The 17,754-nt window shown below is 41.6% G+C and overlaps 1 protein-coding gene across 4 annotated transcripts in view; it reads left to right on the top strand.

Annotated features, from left to right (window-relative positions):
• RAD54L2 (RAD54 like 2) overlaps nucleotides 1-17,754 on the top strand; it is an 88,007-nt gene that overhangs the window by 28,804 nt on the left and 41,449 nt on the right. For all 4 annotated transcript variants that reach the window (XM_036870392.1, XM_036870395.1, XM_036870394.1 and 1 more), the window contains one exon: nucleotides 9,189-9,384. In XM_036870392.1, coding sequence (XP_036726287.1) covers nucleotides 9,243-9,384 — 142 coding nt within the window. In that variant the 5' untranslated portion in view covers nucleotides 9,189-9,242. The remainder of the gene's footprint in view (nucleotides 1-9,188; nucleotides 9,385-17,754) is intronic.

Here is a 17,754-nt window from a genome sequence, read left to right on the forward strand (position 1 = left end):
TCTTAAAAATTATTGAAGACCCCAAAGAACTTTTGTTTATATTGGTTATATTGGTCAATATATGCTGTATTAGAAATTAAAACTGAGAAATAAAAAAATATTAATTCATTTTAAAATAATAAAATAATTATGTTAACATAAATAACCTTTTAAATGAAAAATAACTATACTTTCCAAAGCAAAAAAATTAGAAGGGTAGAATTGTTTTACACATTCGAAAATTTGAAAATGTCTGAGTAGAGACAGCTGGATTCTCAGATCTGGTTCTTCATTTAGCTTGTTGTGACTTACTGTTTTGTTGTTGACTTATTGTATTGTTGGAGTACATGAAGAATGTAGTTGGAGAAGGGAGGAGTGTTTTAACATCCTTTTCAGATAACTGTGGGTATTCTTTGTTTTATTTATTTTTTATTTTTGGCTGCTTTTGGGTCTTCGTTGCTGCACGCGGGCTTTCTCTAGTTGCAGTGAGCGGGGGCTACTCTTCATTGCGGTGCACGGGCTTCTCATTGTGGTGGCTTCTCTTGTTGCGGAGCATTGGCTCTAGGGATGTGGGCTCAGTAGTTGTGGCTCACGGGCTCTAGAGTGCAGGCTCAGTAGTTGTGGCGCATGGGCTTAGTTGCTCTGCAGCATGTGGGATCTTCCCGGACCAGGGCTCGAACCCGTGGCCCCTGCATTGGCAGGCGAATTCTCAACCACTGCGCCACCAGGGAAGCCCCACTGTGGGTATTCTTTACTAGTATACCGAAACGCCGAAAAATGGTAGTTTCTTCAAGGTTAATTGTTACAGAGACTTTGAAACCATATCAAGGAACTTTTTGTATTCTGTTACATTAAAATCCATTGGTCTATCTTGCACTTTGAATGGCTCTTTAACCCAAGCATGATTTTGACTTTCTGGCTCCCTTGAAAGGGTCTTTAGGACCCTCAGGACCACCTGAGGGAACCACCCTTTAAAAACTGCTGTCATAGAATCTGGAAGGGGTGTTAAAGATGAACTCAGGCCCATCTTTCTTCTAGGCTGGAATAAGAGGGGTAATGGAAGTTGTGGGAGAACTGATATGCCCAAGGTAATGCAGCTAATTTCCCACTGAGCTGTGACTATAATTTAGGTTTCTTGACTGATTCTTTAAACGTGGCTTCAGTGCCTCTGCTGTGCTTGGTGCTGGCCTCACTGCATTGCCTTTTGGGAGAGTTGTCTCCTGTGGCCCTGCTTCTTGGAGTCTTGAATGTTTGTTCACCTTTCCTTCCTTATTTTGTCTTAAGTTCCTAATTGCCAAAAGTCTCTTTAGATTTCTGAATAAAATATTTTGATCTCTTGTCAGTTTAGCTCTGTGGCTGCTTGTGTGTATTAAATGTGTTTTTAAGTAACTGAAAGATAATCAAAAGGCATTTGGGCTACGTGGAAGTTTGAAGTACACATCAGGTCTTTATCTTGCACAAGAAAGGTGTTTTGAAATAACTTTAGAGCTCCACAGTCGATCTCTCACAGCAGATTGGAAGAATCTTGTAGATACCCAGGGAGTACTAATATATATGAACTGAACTCTTTTTCCCCTTTGAATTACTTAAATTATTTGACTAATGGGTTTCTTTGAAGGGATGTTGCTTAAAGTTTTGGGCTGAATGTTTTCATGCTCTGAAAACTTTCCTCCCCTTGTAAATTAGCATAAATGCATGGTTTTGTTTATATTCTTAATGGAAAAAAGGTGTGAGTGGCACTTGCTGTTGAATTGCTTTGAGATCATTTGAGGAAATTTAGTATTACTCAAGGTCACCAAAATTAAAGAGGACATGGCAGTTTGGAATGGATTATTTTTATCAAAGGCAGGATCAGGATGCTGCTGAGGAACACAAAGACATCTCTGAAATTTCATGGGCTGCCCTGCAGTGGTGAAGCAGTGTGTGATTGCATTTTTCAGTGTGGACTCTCCAGGCATGGTCTGCTTTGTGAACAAAGCCTTTATGTGTGTGTGTGGGGGGGGGTTAAGTTTTTAGTATTAGATGTTTTATATGTTTGTTTGTTTGTTTTTTTATACTGCAGGTTCTTATTAGTCATCAATTTTATACATATCAATCCCAATCGCCCAATTCAGCACACCACCATCCCCACCCCACCGTGGTTTTCCCCCCTTGGTGTCCATACGTTTGTTCTCTACATCTGTGTCTCAATTTCTGCCCTGCAAACTGGTTCATCTGTACCATTTTTTCTAGGTTCCACATACATGTGTTAATATACGATATTTGTTTTTCTCTTTCTGACTTACTTCACTCTGTATGACAGTCTCTAGATCCGTCCACGTCTCAACAAATGACTCAATTTTGTTCCTTTTTATGGCTGAGTAATATTCCATTGTATATATGTACCACATCTTCTTTATCCATTCGTCTGTCGATGGGCATTTCGGTTGCTTCCATGACCTGGCTATTGTAAATAGTGCTGCAGTGAACATTGGGGTGCATGTGTCCTTTTGAATTATGGTTCTCTCTGGGTATATGCCCAGTAGTGGGATTGCTGGATCATATGGTAATTCTATTTTTAGTTTTTTAAGGAACCTCCATACTGTTCTCCATAGTGGCTGTATCAATTTACATTCCCACCAACAGTGCAAGAGGGTTCCCTTTTCTCCGCACCCTCTCCAGCATTTGTTGTTTGTAGATTTTCTGATGATGCCCATTCTAACTGGTGTGAGGTGATACCTCATTGTAGTTTTGATTTGCATTTCTCTAATAATTAGTGATGTTGAGCATCTTTTCATGTGCTTCGTGGCCATCTGTATGTCTTCTTTGGAGAAATGTCTATTTAGGTCTTCTGCCCATTTTTGGATTGGGTTGTTTGTTTCTTTAATATTGAGCTGCATGAGCTGTTTATATATTTTGGAGATTAATCCTTTGTCCGTTGATTCGTTTGCAAATATTTTCTGCCATTCTGAGGGTTGTCTTTTCGTCTTGTTTATGGTTTCCTTTGCTGTGCAAAAGCTTTGAAGTTTCATTAGGTACCATTTGTTTATTTTTCTTTTTATTTCCATTACTCTAGGAGGTGGATCAAAAAAGATCTTGCTGTGATTTATGTCAAAGAGTGTTCTTCCTATGTTTTCCTCTAAGAGTTTTATAGTGTCCGGTCTTACATTTCAGTCTCGAATCCATTTTGAGTTTATTTTTGTGTATGGTGTTAGGGAGTGTTCTAATTTCATTCTTTTACATGTAGCTGTCCAGTTTTCCCAGCACCACTTATTGAAGAGACTGTCTTTTCTCCACTGTATATCTTTGCCTCCTTTGTCATAGATTAGTTGACCGTAGGTGCATGGGTTTATCTCTGGGCTTTCTGTCTTGTTCCATTGGTCTATGTTTCTGTTTTTGTGCCAGTACCATATTGTCTTGATTACTGTAGCTTTGTAATATAGTCTGAAGTCAGGGAGTCTGTTGTAAGGTTAGATTGTTTATTTGAGATTTTTCTTGTTTCTTGAGGTAGGCTTGTATAGCTATAAACTTCCCTCTTAGAACTGCTTTTGCTGCATCCCATAGGTTTTGGATCATCGTGTTTTCATTGTCATTTGTCTCTAGGTATTTTTTGATTTCCTCTTTGATTTCTTCAGTGATCTCTTGGTTATTTAGTAACGTATTGTTTAGCCTCCATGTGTTTGTGTTTTTTACGTTTTTTTCCCTGTAATTCATTTCTAATCTCATAGCATTGTGGTCAGAAAAGATGCTTGATATGATTTCAATTTTCTTAAATTTACTGAGGCTTGATTTGTGACCCAAGATGTGATCTATCCTGGAGAATGTTCTGTGCGCACTTGAGAAGAAAGTGTAATCTGCTGTTTTTGAATGGAATGTCCTATAAATATCAATTAAATCTATCTGGTCTATTGTGTCATTTAAAGCTTGTGTTTCCTTATTTATTGTCATTTTGGATGATCTGTCCATTGGTGTGAGTGAGGTGTTAAAGTCCCCCACTATTATTGTGTTACTGTCGATTTTCTCTTTTATAGCTGTTAGCAGTTGCCTTATGTATTGAGGTGCTCCTGTGTTGGGTGCATATACATTTATAATTGTTATACCTTCTTCTTGGATTGATCCCTTGATCATTATGTAGTGTCTTTCCTTGTCTCTTGTAACATTCTTTATTTTAAAGTCTATTTTATCTGATATGAGTATAGCTACTCCAGCTTTCTTTTGATTTCCATTTGCACAGAATATCTCTTTCCATCCCCTCACTTTCAGTCTGTATGTGTCCCTAGGTCTGAAGTGGGTCTCTTGTAGACAGCATATATATGGGTCTTGTTTTTTTATATCCATTCAGCAAGCCTGTGTCTTTTGGTTGGAGCATTTAATCCATTCACGTTTAAGGTAATTTTCGATATGTATGTTCCTATGACCATTTTCTTAATTGTTTTGGGTTTGTTTTTGTAGGTCCTTTTCTTCTCTTGTGTTTCCCACTTAGAGAAGTTCCTTTAGCATTTGTTGTAGAGCTGGTTTGGTGGTGCTGAATTCTCTTAGCTTTTGCTTGTCTGTAAAGCTTTTGATTTCTCCATCAAATCTAAATGAGATCCTTGCCGGGTAGAGTAATCTTGGTTGTAGGTTGTTCCCTTTCATCACTTTAAGTATATCATGCCACTCTCTTCTGGCTTGTAGAGTTTCTGCTGAGAAGTCAGCTGTTAACCTTATGGGAGTTCCCTTGTATGTTATTTTTCTTTTTTCCCTTGCTGCTTTCAATAATTTTTCTTTGTCTTTAATTTTTGCCAATTTGATTACTATGTGTCTCAGCGTGTTTCTCCTTGGATTTATCCTGTATGGGACTCTCTGCCCTTCCTGGACTTGGATGGCTATTTCCTTTCCCATGTAAGGGAAGTTTTTGACTCTAATCTCTTCAGATATTTTCTCTGGTCCTTTCTCTCTCTCTTCTCCTTCTGGGACCCCTATAATGCGAATGTTGTTGCGTTTAATGTTGTCCCAGAGGTCTCTTAGGCTGTCTTCATTTCTTTTCATTCTTTTTTCTTTAGTCTGTTCCACAGCAGTGAATTCCACCATTCTGTCTTCCAGGTCACTTATCCGTTCTTCTGCCTCAGTTATTCTGCTATTGATTCCTTCTAGTGTAGTTTTCATTTCAGTTATTGTATTGTTCATTTCTGTTTGTTTGTTCTTTAATTCTTCTAGGTCTTTGTTAAACATTTCTTGCGTCTTCTTGATCTTTTTGCCTCCATTCTTTTTCCGAGGTCCTGGATCATCTTCACTATCATTATTCTGAATTCTTTTTCTGGAAGGTTGCCTATCTCCACTTCATTTGGTTGTTTTTCTGAGGTTTTATATTGTTCCTTCATCTGGTATATAGCCCTCTGCCTTTTCATCTTGTCTAGCTTTCTGTGGATGTGGTTTTTGTTCCACAGGCTTCAGGATTGTAGTTCTTCTTGCTTCTGCTGTCTGCCCTCTGGTGTGTGTGTGTGTCTTTGTGTGTTTATTTCCTCCTGAGTGTCTCCCTGCCAGGGGTGTGTCTAAGGGCTGTGCCCACATGATTAATTCTGCTGATTCTTGGCCAGGCAACACTTTTCAGACAGGTGTCGTCTTTTAATTTAGCAGGGCAGAAGGCCCTTTTCCTTCACTCTCAAGATTGCTTTGAGAGGCTCGACTGGGATTGGCTGTGTGTTTCTTCGTAATTATAGCCTCCTTTTAGCAATCCCAATATATTAAACTGTAGAAATTAACATATTACTTAGGGGTTGAATATTTTCCTTTCAGAGTGGTTCTGTTTGGAGTTCCTTTAATAGCTAGGTCTCCCATTTCATTAAAATAGAATTTGAGTCCCAGAATTTGCTTTGTAGGAATACAGATCCTTATCAAGGTGCAACACACCCATGATCACTCTCCTAGTGTCTCTGTGTCTTAGAGGCAGAGCTTCTCTTCACTGGAGATTGAAGCAGTGTTTCACATGGGATGAGGAGCAAATGGGGAGATGCATTTTTTTCCTCATCAACTTTTTTCTCATGTCTGTCTAACAGTTCTACTAAGAGCTAATTTTTTGAATCAGGGCTGCCTTCCCTGTGTTCTGAAAGGCTTTGCCCACATGGAAGTGTCTGTGTGGGTGGGTGGAGCCCCTTAGAGACAAAGTGCAATTGACTGTGCTGCTGCCCCCTGAAGATCAGCTTTTCCTCTGCCATTTTCCCTTTGTTGCTTTTTTGAAGGTGATCAGTAACAGCAAAACCTGCCCCTTAAGTAGTTGGTATGGTTCTAAAGAGCTGAGAAAAGAATTCATCGTGTCCTCTACGTAAAGAAGTTTAGCGGCTCATGGAAGGGAAGGAAAGAGAAAAACCAAATTTGATGGGACTTAAGAAATCCATTACTTTCCACTTTCTTCTCTGTCATGGGCATCTGATGGCCTGGGTACTATTTTAAAGTTTCCTCTGTTTTTAAAATGTTTTGAGAAGGGGGCTGGATCAATGTCTTTCATAGTCTAATATGTGTGGTTGTTGAATGTTTAATTGATGTTTGCTTCTGTCTGTCAGGAGCTTGGGGCTGAGGTTGTTTTGAAGATGTTTGTTAACTGGGGGTTTACAGGCTTTTCATTGTTATTGCTGACCTCTCAGTGATTGTCATTCTTCCATCACCACACAGTTTCTTCTCTAAAATGACAGGAATTCAGATTACCTAAAGGTACTTGCTAATTAAAAATTGTTCTCTAAAAGCCACTCCATAATCAGCCAGGCACACTGTAAGCAAAACACTTATTAAGCAGTCTAGAATGAAACAGGGGGTTTATGCTGATTATGAACGTTGACTTCCAAACACAGAGTAGTTGCTGATGAATTATCATTATACTAATATTTAGAAATAAATTTCACTTCTAAACCTGCTGATATTTAATTGGTTTACTACTTCCTTTCTAAAACCTAATGAACTAAAGATACAGGTTTCCTTCAGAGACTTGTAATCTGCTTTGTCAGTGAATGGTAGCTCAGCATTAGTTATATATATATATATATATATATATATATATATATTTTTTTTTTTTTTTTTTTTTTTTACTACTTATTTTATTTATTTTATTTTTGGCTGCATTGGGTCTTCGTTGCTGCGCGCGGGCTTCTTCTCTGGTTGCGGCGAGCGGGGGCTACTCTTCATTGCGGTGCGCGTGCTTCTCATTGCAGTGGCTTCTGTTGTTGCGGAGCACAGGCTCTAGGCATGCGGGCTTCGGTAGTGTGGCACATGGGCTCAGTAGTTGTGGCTCGCAGGCTCTAGAGCACAGGCTCAGTAGTTTTGGTGCATGGGCTTAGTTGCTCCGTGGCATGTGGGATCTTCCCGGACCAGGGCTCGAACCCGTGTCCCCTGCATTGGCAGGCGGTCTTAACCACTGTGACACCAGGGAAACCCAGCATTAGTTATATTAGTATTTATTTGTGGATCACTTTTCTTCCCTGTACCTTAATGCCCTTTGTAAATGTTTTTGGAAGTGTGTTATTAATGCAAAAATTTGAATTTTATTACTAAATCATTTCATAGCTGCTCTTTGCTTTCGTTGTCTTGAGAGGCTAAGTACATGACCCATCAGGACACACACAGTCATTATTCCTGTGGTTTTTAACTGAGCAGTCTTAAACTTAAATTCTAGTTTTCCAAAATTCTAAAGGATCCAGTTTGCTTTGTTTTGTTTCTGTTTCTGTTCAGGAGAACATAGAAATTCTGTTTCAAATTGTGTCTGGACCTTAATAAGAGATTCCAGTTCTGGAATAGTATTTGTGTTGAATAATTAGAGACTTGTGTTTCCTTCTTTTTTTTAATTTTGGGAGATGGGAGGAATTTTAGGATGACCTAATTCTGGATGTGGTTGTCTACAACAGTTTGTCTTATAAAAGATTATTTATCTTGTGCCCCTCTCCCCCACATTTTATTATTTAAAAAAAACCAAGTATACCAAAAAATTGAAAGAATTGGTGAATCTTCATGTTAATATTTTGCTCTATTTGCTTTATCACAAAACAATCGTCTAGCTTTCTTTATCTTGTTTTTTCTTTCCACTCAAGAAGAAATGACCTTGCTAATAGTAAAGTGGAGAGAGAGACAGATAGACAGACATGCATAGTGCCTGACACATAGTAAATGTAATAGAGCTGGTTGGCAAGAGAGAGAGCGAATGTGAATGAATGAATAGGACATGCTTCTAGATTTAGGATACAAAGAGGCAATTCCCAGCTAAATCCCTGCCATTAGGGCCTTACTGTTGGGTCAGGAGGTGAGAAACCAAAGAAGGCAGACACTGTGCCAGGTAGCTCACATGAAGCCTTCGGTGAAGGTCAGCATGGTTAGCATGGCTACTGGAGTTCTGGAGTTCAGAAGAGGGAATATGATCCCAGAAGCCTGGGGCAGTTGACAAAGGCTTCTTGGAAGAAATGGAGGTGGAAATGGGCCAAGAGGTAGGGCAGAGCCTGAGAACAGAGAGGTGGGCACAGGGGCATTCTGAGCCACGGGGAGCCTGAGGCTACCTAAGTATTTGGGAGGAGTGACAGTGTGATAAATAGCCAGTAGCCTGTAAGTGCTTTATTCAGGTGATTGGAGAGTGGACCATCTTCCTTGTAGTGCTCCAAGGCAGGGCCCACTCCTTATTCCCTGAGCACTCCCAGTTACTCCCGCTCCAGGGCTCTGCCTTTGCTGCTCACTCTGCCTGGACTCAGTCCCTCCAGATGTCTGTGTGGCTCCCTCTTCCTTCTGGCCTCTGCTCAGTGAGAACTTCCCTGTTCCCCCTATATAAAAGAACAGCTCCTTCTGGCCCACACTAGCCAACTAGCACCCTCTAACATACTTTTTTCTTCTTTCTACTGTGTCCCCAAAGCCTAGTACAGTGCCTGTGATTATATATACATGTATATGTATATATATAGATATAAAGAGTTGGTGCTCAGGAAACAGTTGATGCATGAAGGAACGAACAAATGGGAATTCTGAGGTGTATAGGGCGTTTGGGCAAGAAAATATCTTAAAGGGACCAAACAAGCAGCTAAGAGAAGCTTGAGCTGGGCAGAGAGTCACCAAAATATGTCTTAGGGCCAGTGCCCTTGTGGGGAAGGTTGAGATTTGGGTATGGTTAGCTGACCTGCTTAGAAAAGCTCCCAGGGAATTCATCCTTGACATTTTCTCTTTGAAAAATTCATGCTCCTAAGTGAAGCCTTTGGTGATTCTGATGCCTCTTGTGCTCCTCCTAGGATCCCTGCAGTGGACCATGAGACGGTAATGTCCACTGAGGACCTCTGGGAGCCATGTCAGACGAATCCGCCTCAGGGAGCGATCCAGACCTGGACCCAGACGTGGAGCTGGAGGATGCGGAAGAGGAGGAGGAGGAGGAGGAGGAGGTGGCAGTGGAGGAGCATGGCAGGGATGACGAGGAAGACCTGCTGGATGGTGAGTGACTCTAGTGAGTGACAGAGGTTGCCTTATCTTTATTCTAATAGAATTTTTGCTGAGACAACTTCGTGTTGGCAGTTGGATTTCTTAGGTCATCATCCATCATGAGAAGGCAAAGACTGGAACACAGCAACAATGAACTCATATGCTCTTCCCCAGGAAATAAATTGTTGTTCCTCTATATAAGCCTCACTTTAGTGCTGGAAGGACCTTTAGCATTCACCTTGTCTTTGATGATGTGCAGACTTAGGTCTAAAGATTTGAGACTGGAGCATGCTTGTTCAAGTCATGGAGGGAGTCAGTGGCAGAGTTCCTGTGGTGAGACAAAGTGGTGGTCTGGTGGTCACGGACCCATCAGGTGGGCACAGATAGGTGTGAGGATAACTGTGAGTGGTCTGTGAGTTTCCTAAGTTACATTCACAATTCTGCTTCTGTGAAGATGAGGAAGTTATCTGGGGAGAGATTATTAGATGGGTTCACAACTCCAGAAAGCTTACTGCATCTCCTGCGGTGCTGCTCTGCCTCCCAGCTACTTCAAGTGACTATAAATTGCTCCTACTGTGAGAGAACTGCCCCTCTGTAGCTGGTGGGCCCCTTCTGGACTCCTGTTTGGTTTGCTTGGCTCACCCTTCCTTTGTCCCCAACTTGCTGAAGTGGCATTGGACTTTTCCTTTTCATCGTTAGTCTAATGTTAGGTCATCTGGCCAGCCACACAGCTCAATTAATTCTAACCTTTCATGGCATAGGATTTGGTTGTTTGTAAGCTTCCTGTTGACCTAGGAATAAAGTTTTTGTCTTTTTATAACACACCAATATTCAGTTTTATACCTGAACATTGCACTAGATCATCATTGCTTGGATCTTCAGGAGCCTAGGAAGATGCATTCCTGCCATTCTCCAGATTCCAGGAGAATGAGCATGTATCCTCTTCGTTTGCTGATGTTACTGTCTTCAGTTCTCATTCATCCTAACAGCTGCCATATGGTTCAGGGATCAATTTTCTGTCATTTAAACTGTCTAGAGGTCTTTGCCCCATTTCCAGTTTACCTCTGGCAGGAAATTACCATTTCACTCCCCCACACCCACAACAGCATCTTCTGCTATCCACTGCCAGCTTGGTCAGCTGGAGTCTCCCCACAGCTAGTTCTGCAGTTCCCGTCTATAAAGTAGAATGAGTAGAAGTAACAGAAGATAGTGATGTGAGGGTATATCATCAGACTGTCTTGCTTGCCTCTCATGGTTCTTTTTTTTTTATAAATTTATTTATTTTATTTATTTTTGTCTGCATTGGGTCTTTGTTGCTGCGTACGGGCTTTCTCTGGTTGTGGCGAGCGGGGGCTACTCTTCGTTGCGGTGCGCGTGCTTCTCATTGCGGTGGCTTTTCTTGTTGCGGAGCACGGACTCTAGGAGCGCGGGCTTCAGTAGTTGTGGCACGCGGGCTCTAGAGCGCAGGCTCAGTAGTTGTGGTGCACGGACTTAGTTGCTCCGCGGCATGTGGGATCTTCCCAGACCAGGGATTGAGCCTGTGTTCCCTGCATTCGCGGGTGGATTCTTAACCACTACGCCACCAGGGAAGTCTGCTACCCTTATTCTTACGGAGTTTGCAAGGAAAAGCCAGATGCCCACTTCTTTTCCTCTGGTATCTTTTTACTTCATTACCTGTGCTGATTTCTCTGCTGTTTTCCTGGTTCTCCAGTAGGGGTACTGTCCCTAGGAAATCACTGTTCTGCTTTCTGCCCTTGATTAGTTTATGTGTTCTAGAATTTTTGTATAAATGGAGCCATATAGTATATTCATTCTCTTTCTCTTTCTGGGAGTCTGACTTCTTTCACTCAGCATAATTATTTTAAGATTCATCCATGTGTGGGACTTCCCTGGTGGCACAGTGGTTAAGAATCCGCCTGCCAATGCAGGGGACACGGGTTCGAGCCCTGGTCCAGGAAGATCCCACATGCCATGGAGCAACTAAGCCCGTGCGCCACAACTACTGAGCCTGCGCTCTAGAGCCTGCGAGCCACAACTACTGAGCCCGCGCGCCACAACTACTGAAGCCCGCATGCCTAGAGTCCGTGCTCCGCAACAAGAAAAGCCACCGCAATGAGAAGCACGCGCACTGCAACGAAGAGTAGCCCCTGCTCGCCACAACTAGAGAAAGCCTGCGAGCAGCAATGAAGACCCGATGCAGCCAAAAATAAATAAAAATAAATAAATCTATTAAAAAAAAGATTCATCCACATGTATATATCAATTGTTCATTCGTCTTCATTGCTGAGTAGTATTCTATTGTATAGGTATACCCCAATTTGTTTATCCATTCCCTGGGTTTCTTTTTTTGTGGGGGGGGTTTCCTTTTTTTCTTTTGTTTTGTTAATACAAATAAAGCCACTATGAACATCATGTATAAGCCTTTGTATTGACATGTGTTTTTATTTTGCTTGGATAACAGTTTCTGTCATCTCTATTGGCTATCCAAGTCATGGGGGGCAATGGAATCAGAGCTAAGAATAGAACTTGTTTATGTTTTGCTAGAGACCTCCCCTTAGATGAACCATTAACATTCAGCAAATCAGATTATTCATCTATCCATGAATCCAAGTGACTATTCTCCAGCCCATAGACCACCATTTATTTACAAGACTATCAGAGTAGACTTGGTCACATTCATTATTTGAAATCAAGGTCTTGTTAGAAAGGTACCTAACAGAGTCTATTAGGAGTCAAATTTGCATAAAAAGCTGTGTAGCCCAGTAAGTATTAGTGCCTAAAAGAATGGCAGGTCTCAAAGAGAGCTTGGGGCACCAAGAGAACAGTACAGTATGTGAGAGTGACAAGGGAAAGGAATGCATTCAGTAATTCAGTAATATTTATTGAGCTTCTCCTCTTTGGCTAGGCATGGGCATGGGCATTGGGAATACAGCAGGGGATAAAAATGCCTCTCCTCATGGGATTTTCATTTTAGTAGGTTGAGACAGATGATAAATAAGTACATAAACAGTATGTCAGAAGGTGTTAAGTGCTGTGAAGAAAGGGGAACTGGGTAAGGTATGAATGTGGGATGATGCTTTTTTATGTCGAATGGTCAAGAAAGACTTTACTTGATTAGGTGACTTTTGAGTTGAGCCATGGAGGAAATAAGGGAGCTAGCCTGGTGGTTGTCTAGAGAAAGAGCATTCCAGGCAGATAGGATAGCAAGAGCAAAGATCCAAAGGCAGGAGCTTTCTTGGTGTATGGAGAAAACAGCAAGGAGCCAGGGTAGCTGAAGCAGAGTGTACCAGGCTGAGGGTGGTAGAAGAGAGGCCATGGGGGTCAGACTGTGTGGGGTCTTATTCTGTGAGGTGGGAGCCATTAGAGGGTTTAAGCAGAGGAAAGATCACACTGGCTGATATGTAAGGAACAGGCTGTGAAGGAGCTGAGGGCAAAAGCAGGCAGGTCAATTAGGAGGATACTGCAAAATTCCAGGCAGGAGGGATGGTGACTTGGTGGACGTGGTAGAAGTAGTTGGATTCTGGATATGTTTTGAAGATGGAGCCAATAGAATTTGTTAATGAAATAGATATAGATTGCGTCAGAGTAAGAGGGAAGGTAAGGATGGATTCCAAGTTTTTATTGAACAACTTGAAGATGCCATTTTCTACGCTTAGGAAGATTAAGGGAGAGGTACAGATTGGGGACAGAGAGGAGTTCGGTTTTGAAGACATGTTAAGTTTGACATGTCTTATGCCTCCAAGTTGAGATGTCCAGAGGGCAGTTGACTATTAAATTGAAGTTCAGAGGAGAACTCTACATTGGAGGTAAAAAAGTGGGATATATCTGTATATGAATGGTACTTAAATCACAGGACAGGGTAAGATTATTCCAGGAATAAGAGAAATTAAAGAGAAGTGGTCTGAACAACTAAGCACTTGGCAGCAGAGGCGGGGAAGGAATGAGGATGATCTAGGAAAGAAAATTGAGAAGAAATGGCCACTGAGGTAATAGGAGACCCAAGAGAAAAGTGTTATGGAAGCCAGGTGGAAAAAAAAAAATCATTTCAAGGAGGAAGTGATCAACTGTGTTAGTTAAAGGCAACCAATAGTCCTGGTAGTATGAGGACTAAGAATTGACTGTTGGATTTAGCAGTGTGGGGGTCCTTGGTGGCCTTGATCAATTTCAGTGCAATGATAGGGACTCAAACAAGAACAGGTGGAAAACAGGTTTTATCTTTTTAACTTTTTGCCAGTGGGACTGATCGGGTAGGGAGGGAGAAATTGATGGTGCAGGAGAGATTGGGGGCAGTCCATACTGGCTAAAGCCAAGCTGTAACTGTGGTCTGGGAAAGCCTTTGCCTCAGCACTTTACTGTATGATACAGAGAGGAACACCCCACAAGACAAGGCAACCATCTTCATCTAAATTTTGTGATCTTGGGCAAGTCCTTGATGAGCCTTTAGGTTTTTTTCCACAAAATGAAAAGTCTGCAACCTGAATTCTAGATCTGTTGTTCTCTTGTTCTGGATGAAGACAGGGAAGAATGGGCATGTTTTTAGGAACAAAAAGGAATCACCAAAACAAAAGGGCTATGAATCAGCTGGGGAAGCAGTTAGACCATGTGACTGAATGCACTAAGACAGGCAAGACAGTGTTAATAGCATTCTATTGCATTTCAGAATTTTGTTCTCAACATAGATGACAAGAAGCATTCCTTAAATTACAGATTCAAGCCAGATCTTTTTTTTTTTTTTTTGGCCATGCCACACAGCATGCGGGATCTTAGTTCCCGGACCAGGGATCAAACCCATGCCCCCTGCAGTGGAAGTGTGGAGTCCCAACCACTGGACTGCAGGAAGTTCCTCAAGCCAAATCTTTTTCTTTTTATTCTGTATTTCTCTCTTCCTTCTCCTCTTCCCCAGAAACTTGTGTCGCTTTTTCCTGAGACAACTTGAATATATGTTGTTGGACTGATTTTTCAGAATAGTGTATGTCAGAGTTTAGGGTGACCTCCATGTTAGAAATGAAGTAGTGCTGATTTTTACTTGTTCCTGTCCTCCTTTTCTGTGTGCTAGGGTTAGGGAGACAAAGGGGCAGAGAGTTTGGGTGTGCTGGGGGCAGAAGATTGTTTTATAAACCTGCATCAGAAAAGCATGTCAGACATTGACCCAGTTGTTCAGAGTGACTTTTTTTTTTTTTAATACATGTTACATTTTATTTTATTTATTTATCCTTTTTGGCTGCATCGGGTCTTAGTTGCGGCACGTGGGATCTTTGTTGCAGCATGCAGGATCTTTCGTTGCGACGCGCGGGCTCTTAATTGCGATGTGCAGCCCTCTCTCTAGTTGTGGCGCGTGCGCTCCAGAGCACGTGGGCTCTGTAGTTTGCAGGATGCAGGCTCTTTATTTGAGGCATGGGGGCTCAGTAGTTGCAGTGCACGGGCTTAGTTGCCCCGTGGCATGTGGGATCTTAGTTCCCCAACCAGGGATCGAACCTGTGTCCCCTGCATTGGAAGGTGGATTTTTAATCACTGGACGACCAGGGAAGTCCCCAGAGTGAATTGTAGGGCCTTTAACATTCCTTCCCAACAATCCAGGGAGTGGGAGTATCTGATTGTGGTTTTAATTCGTATTTCCGTAATTACTTAAGATGAGCTCTTTTCCACATGCTTATGATCATTTTCACTTTTGTGAAGTGCCTGAACTCATGTTTTTGACCATTTTTCTTTCTTCCACAAATTTCTTATTGATTTATAGGAATTCTTTATATCTGGATGTGAGTCTTTTTAATACACACACACACACACACACACACACACACACACACAGACACACATACACACAGCTTTCCCATTTATATTGCTTGATTTTTCACTCTCTTAGTTGTGTATTTTTTGCAGTTTTATAATCTTTTTTAGATTGTATTTTTGATGATCTATAGGTGTTTTAATTTTAATGAGGTCAAATTTATCATTTTTTTCCCTTTATGTTTAGTGCTTTTTGTGCTTTGTTTAAGAAATATTTGTCTACCTCAAGGTCATGAAGATATTCTCCTGTTATCTTCTAGAAGCTTTAATGTTTTACCTTCACATTTAGGTCTAGGATCCATCTGGAATTGATTTTTGTGTGGTGTGAGGTAGGGGTCAAGCTTCATTCCCCCCCCACCTCCACCAATATGATTATCTAATTGATCCAGTATTCTGCATTACCTTTTTGTTTTACCCTTTGTTGTAAACAAAGGCACAGTACATATGTGGCTCTGTTTCTGAACTCTATTTTCTTCCCTCATAACTTTCAGCGAAATGGGAGTAGAGGAGAGATTGTTCAGGGTGGTGGCTAGGAGCATGGACTCTGGAGCCAGATCAACCACCTGAGTTCAAAGCCTGTCTTTACTACTTATAGCTTTGTGAAACAAGTTTTTTCCTCTGTAAAATGGGAATATTGTAATATCATCTACTTAATAGGGCTGTTTCGGGGACTGAATGGGTAATATTTGTAACATGAATAAATCTAGCTGAAGGATAACAAGCATTGCTGGTGAGCTGGGCCCCAGTGCTTTTGGGAGCAGAGCTAGTGACTAGAGCAGTTTTGGATGGGCTTGGACATGACTGGGCATGGGGTAGGGTCCATATCTAGCAGGGCTCATCACAGACCTGTGCTGGGACTACAGCTATTCCCCAGTTGCTGTGCCTGCCCTGATTTTGGAGTTACCCAGCAACCCTCCTGAAGAGAAGGTTTTTCAGTATTTTTTAAATCTTCTTCTGAAGTCTTCAAATAATCTTTGGTCCAATTTAGAATACAGAAGCAGAATGTGCCAGGTTTGAATGAAGTTCCCTAAACAGCATACCAAGAGAGACAGCAGCAGCTATTAACTTTCTCTCTGCAGCTATATTGACAGGCACTACAGCTTAGCAGTTGGGCACATCCTAAAATAAAAAGGAAGAAACCTAGAGAGGGCTTTCTGGAGGCTAACCTTTAAGCAGAGACCCAAAAGAGAGTATGGGTTAGAATTGTCATTAGAATCTAAAACATAACTGTTAGATGAAGAAATGGGGAAAGACAGACACAGCCTCAGCCAAGGCCTAGAGACCTTGAGAGCACTGTGCTTTTGAGGCTAGAGAGCAGGGAGTGGAGGGTGTGTGGGTGCAGGTGGTTGGAGGGAGGTACTTGCTGGTCAGAAGGAAGGCTGGATACTAGCAATCAGAAAAAGCCTTAAGCATTTTAGATTTTATCCTAAGGGTAGAAGGGACATTTTAAGGTATTTTAGAAGATCCTGGGTGGGTGGAGACTGTGACGTGATCAGATTCAGAAAGCTCTCTTTCTGCAGCAAGCAGCGTGGATTGGAGGGGGAGTCATCAGAAGGCGGCAGGGTGACCCTTTGGAGGCTTAGTGCCAGAATCCAGACCAGGTAGTACAGTGGTACGGAGAGAAGTAGAGTGGGATATTTAGGTAATTTCTTCAGGCACAGAATTTGTGATTGAGCATGAGGAGATGAGAGGTTTTTTCCTTGATGGTGATCATATATGGTAGAGGTCTATAGAGTTGTTTCCCTGTGGAGTGTAAGGTCCTGGGAGAGCCACTGCTGAATGCTCTTCCAGCTTAGAAATGTTGTACTTACATTCCAGCCACTCTTTTAATCCGGAAGCAGAGATGCAGCGTGCTCTCAGATAGATGCATATTTTCTTTGCATTTTCTGTGGCCCTAAGGAAAAGATTTGTTTTATATCTAATGTGGTCAGTCAGAAAGGGCTTTACCTGTCTTTCTCTGACCAGAATTTACTCTCCAGCCTTTTGCATTCATAGAGTTAACATTTAAGGTTTCAATTAATGAGAAAATTGAGGAGGTCAGTGACATGCAATTGTTTATTATTTTGCCAAGGCATGACTTTAAATGATGCTCTCTGGGGTATGGGAACTGATAATTGAGCCCTGCCCTCCACAGCATCTGCTCCTCAACCTACCTTGTTTTCTGCTCTCAAATCAGAAATTCTTATCCTCAGTAAGAGTCTGAAGGGATCATTTAACTGTTTCAGTTATATGTGAATGCATTTTGTGGAGGAAATTTTTTGCTGGAGGTATCTTTCTTCTCTCTTGCCTCCTGTGCTTTCCCAGAATGATATCCGATGCTCTGCTTGTGAAACCCTAGTCTTTGTGTACAGCCCTTTCTCAACGACTGAATCATTCTGGGAATTGTGTGTGTGTGTGTGTGTGTATGTGTGTGTTTTGTGGTCGTAGCCTCAGTGCTTCAAAGCATTCATCAGTAGAATGAAAAAATAAACTGAGTTGTGTTGATTTTTTTTCCCCCCCATACAGGTTACTAGCATGCTTTTGTTTGTTCATAGGACCAGTGTTACTGTCTTCTACTCTCTTAGGTTAACAGATACAACAGTAACAAATTTTAGA

Source organism: Balaenoptera musculus, chromosome 11 (assembly GCF_009873245.2).
Source record: "Balaenoptera musculus isolate JJ_BM4_2016_0621 chromosome 11, mBalMus1.pri.v3, whole genome shotgun sequence".
Taxonomy (NCBI): Eukaryota; Metazoa; Chordata; class Mammalia; order Artiodactyla; family Balaenopteridae; genus Balaenoptera; species Balaenoptera musculus.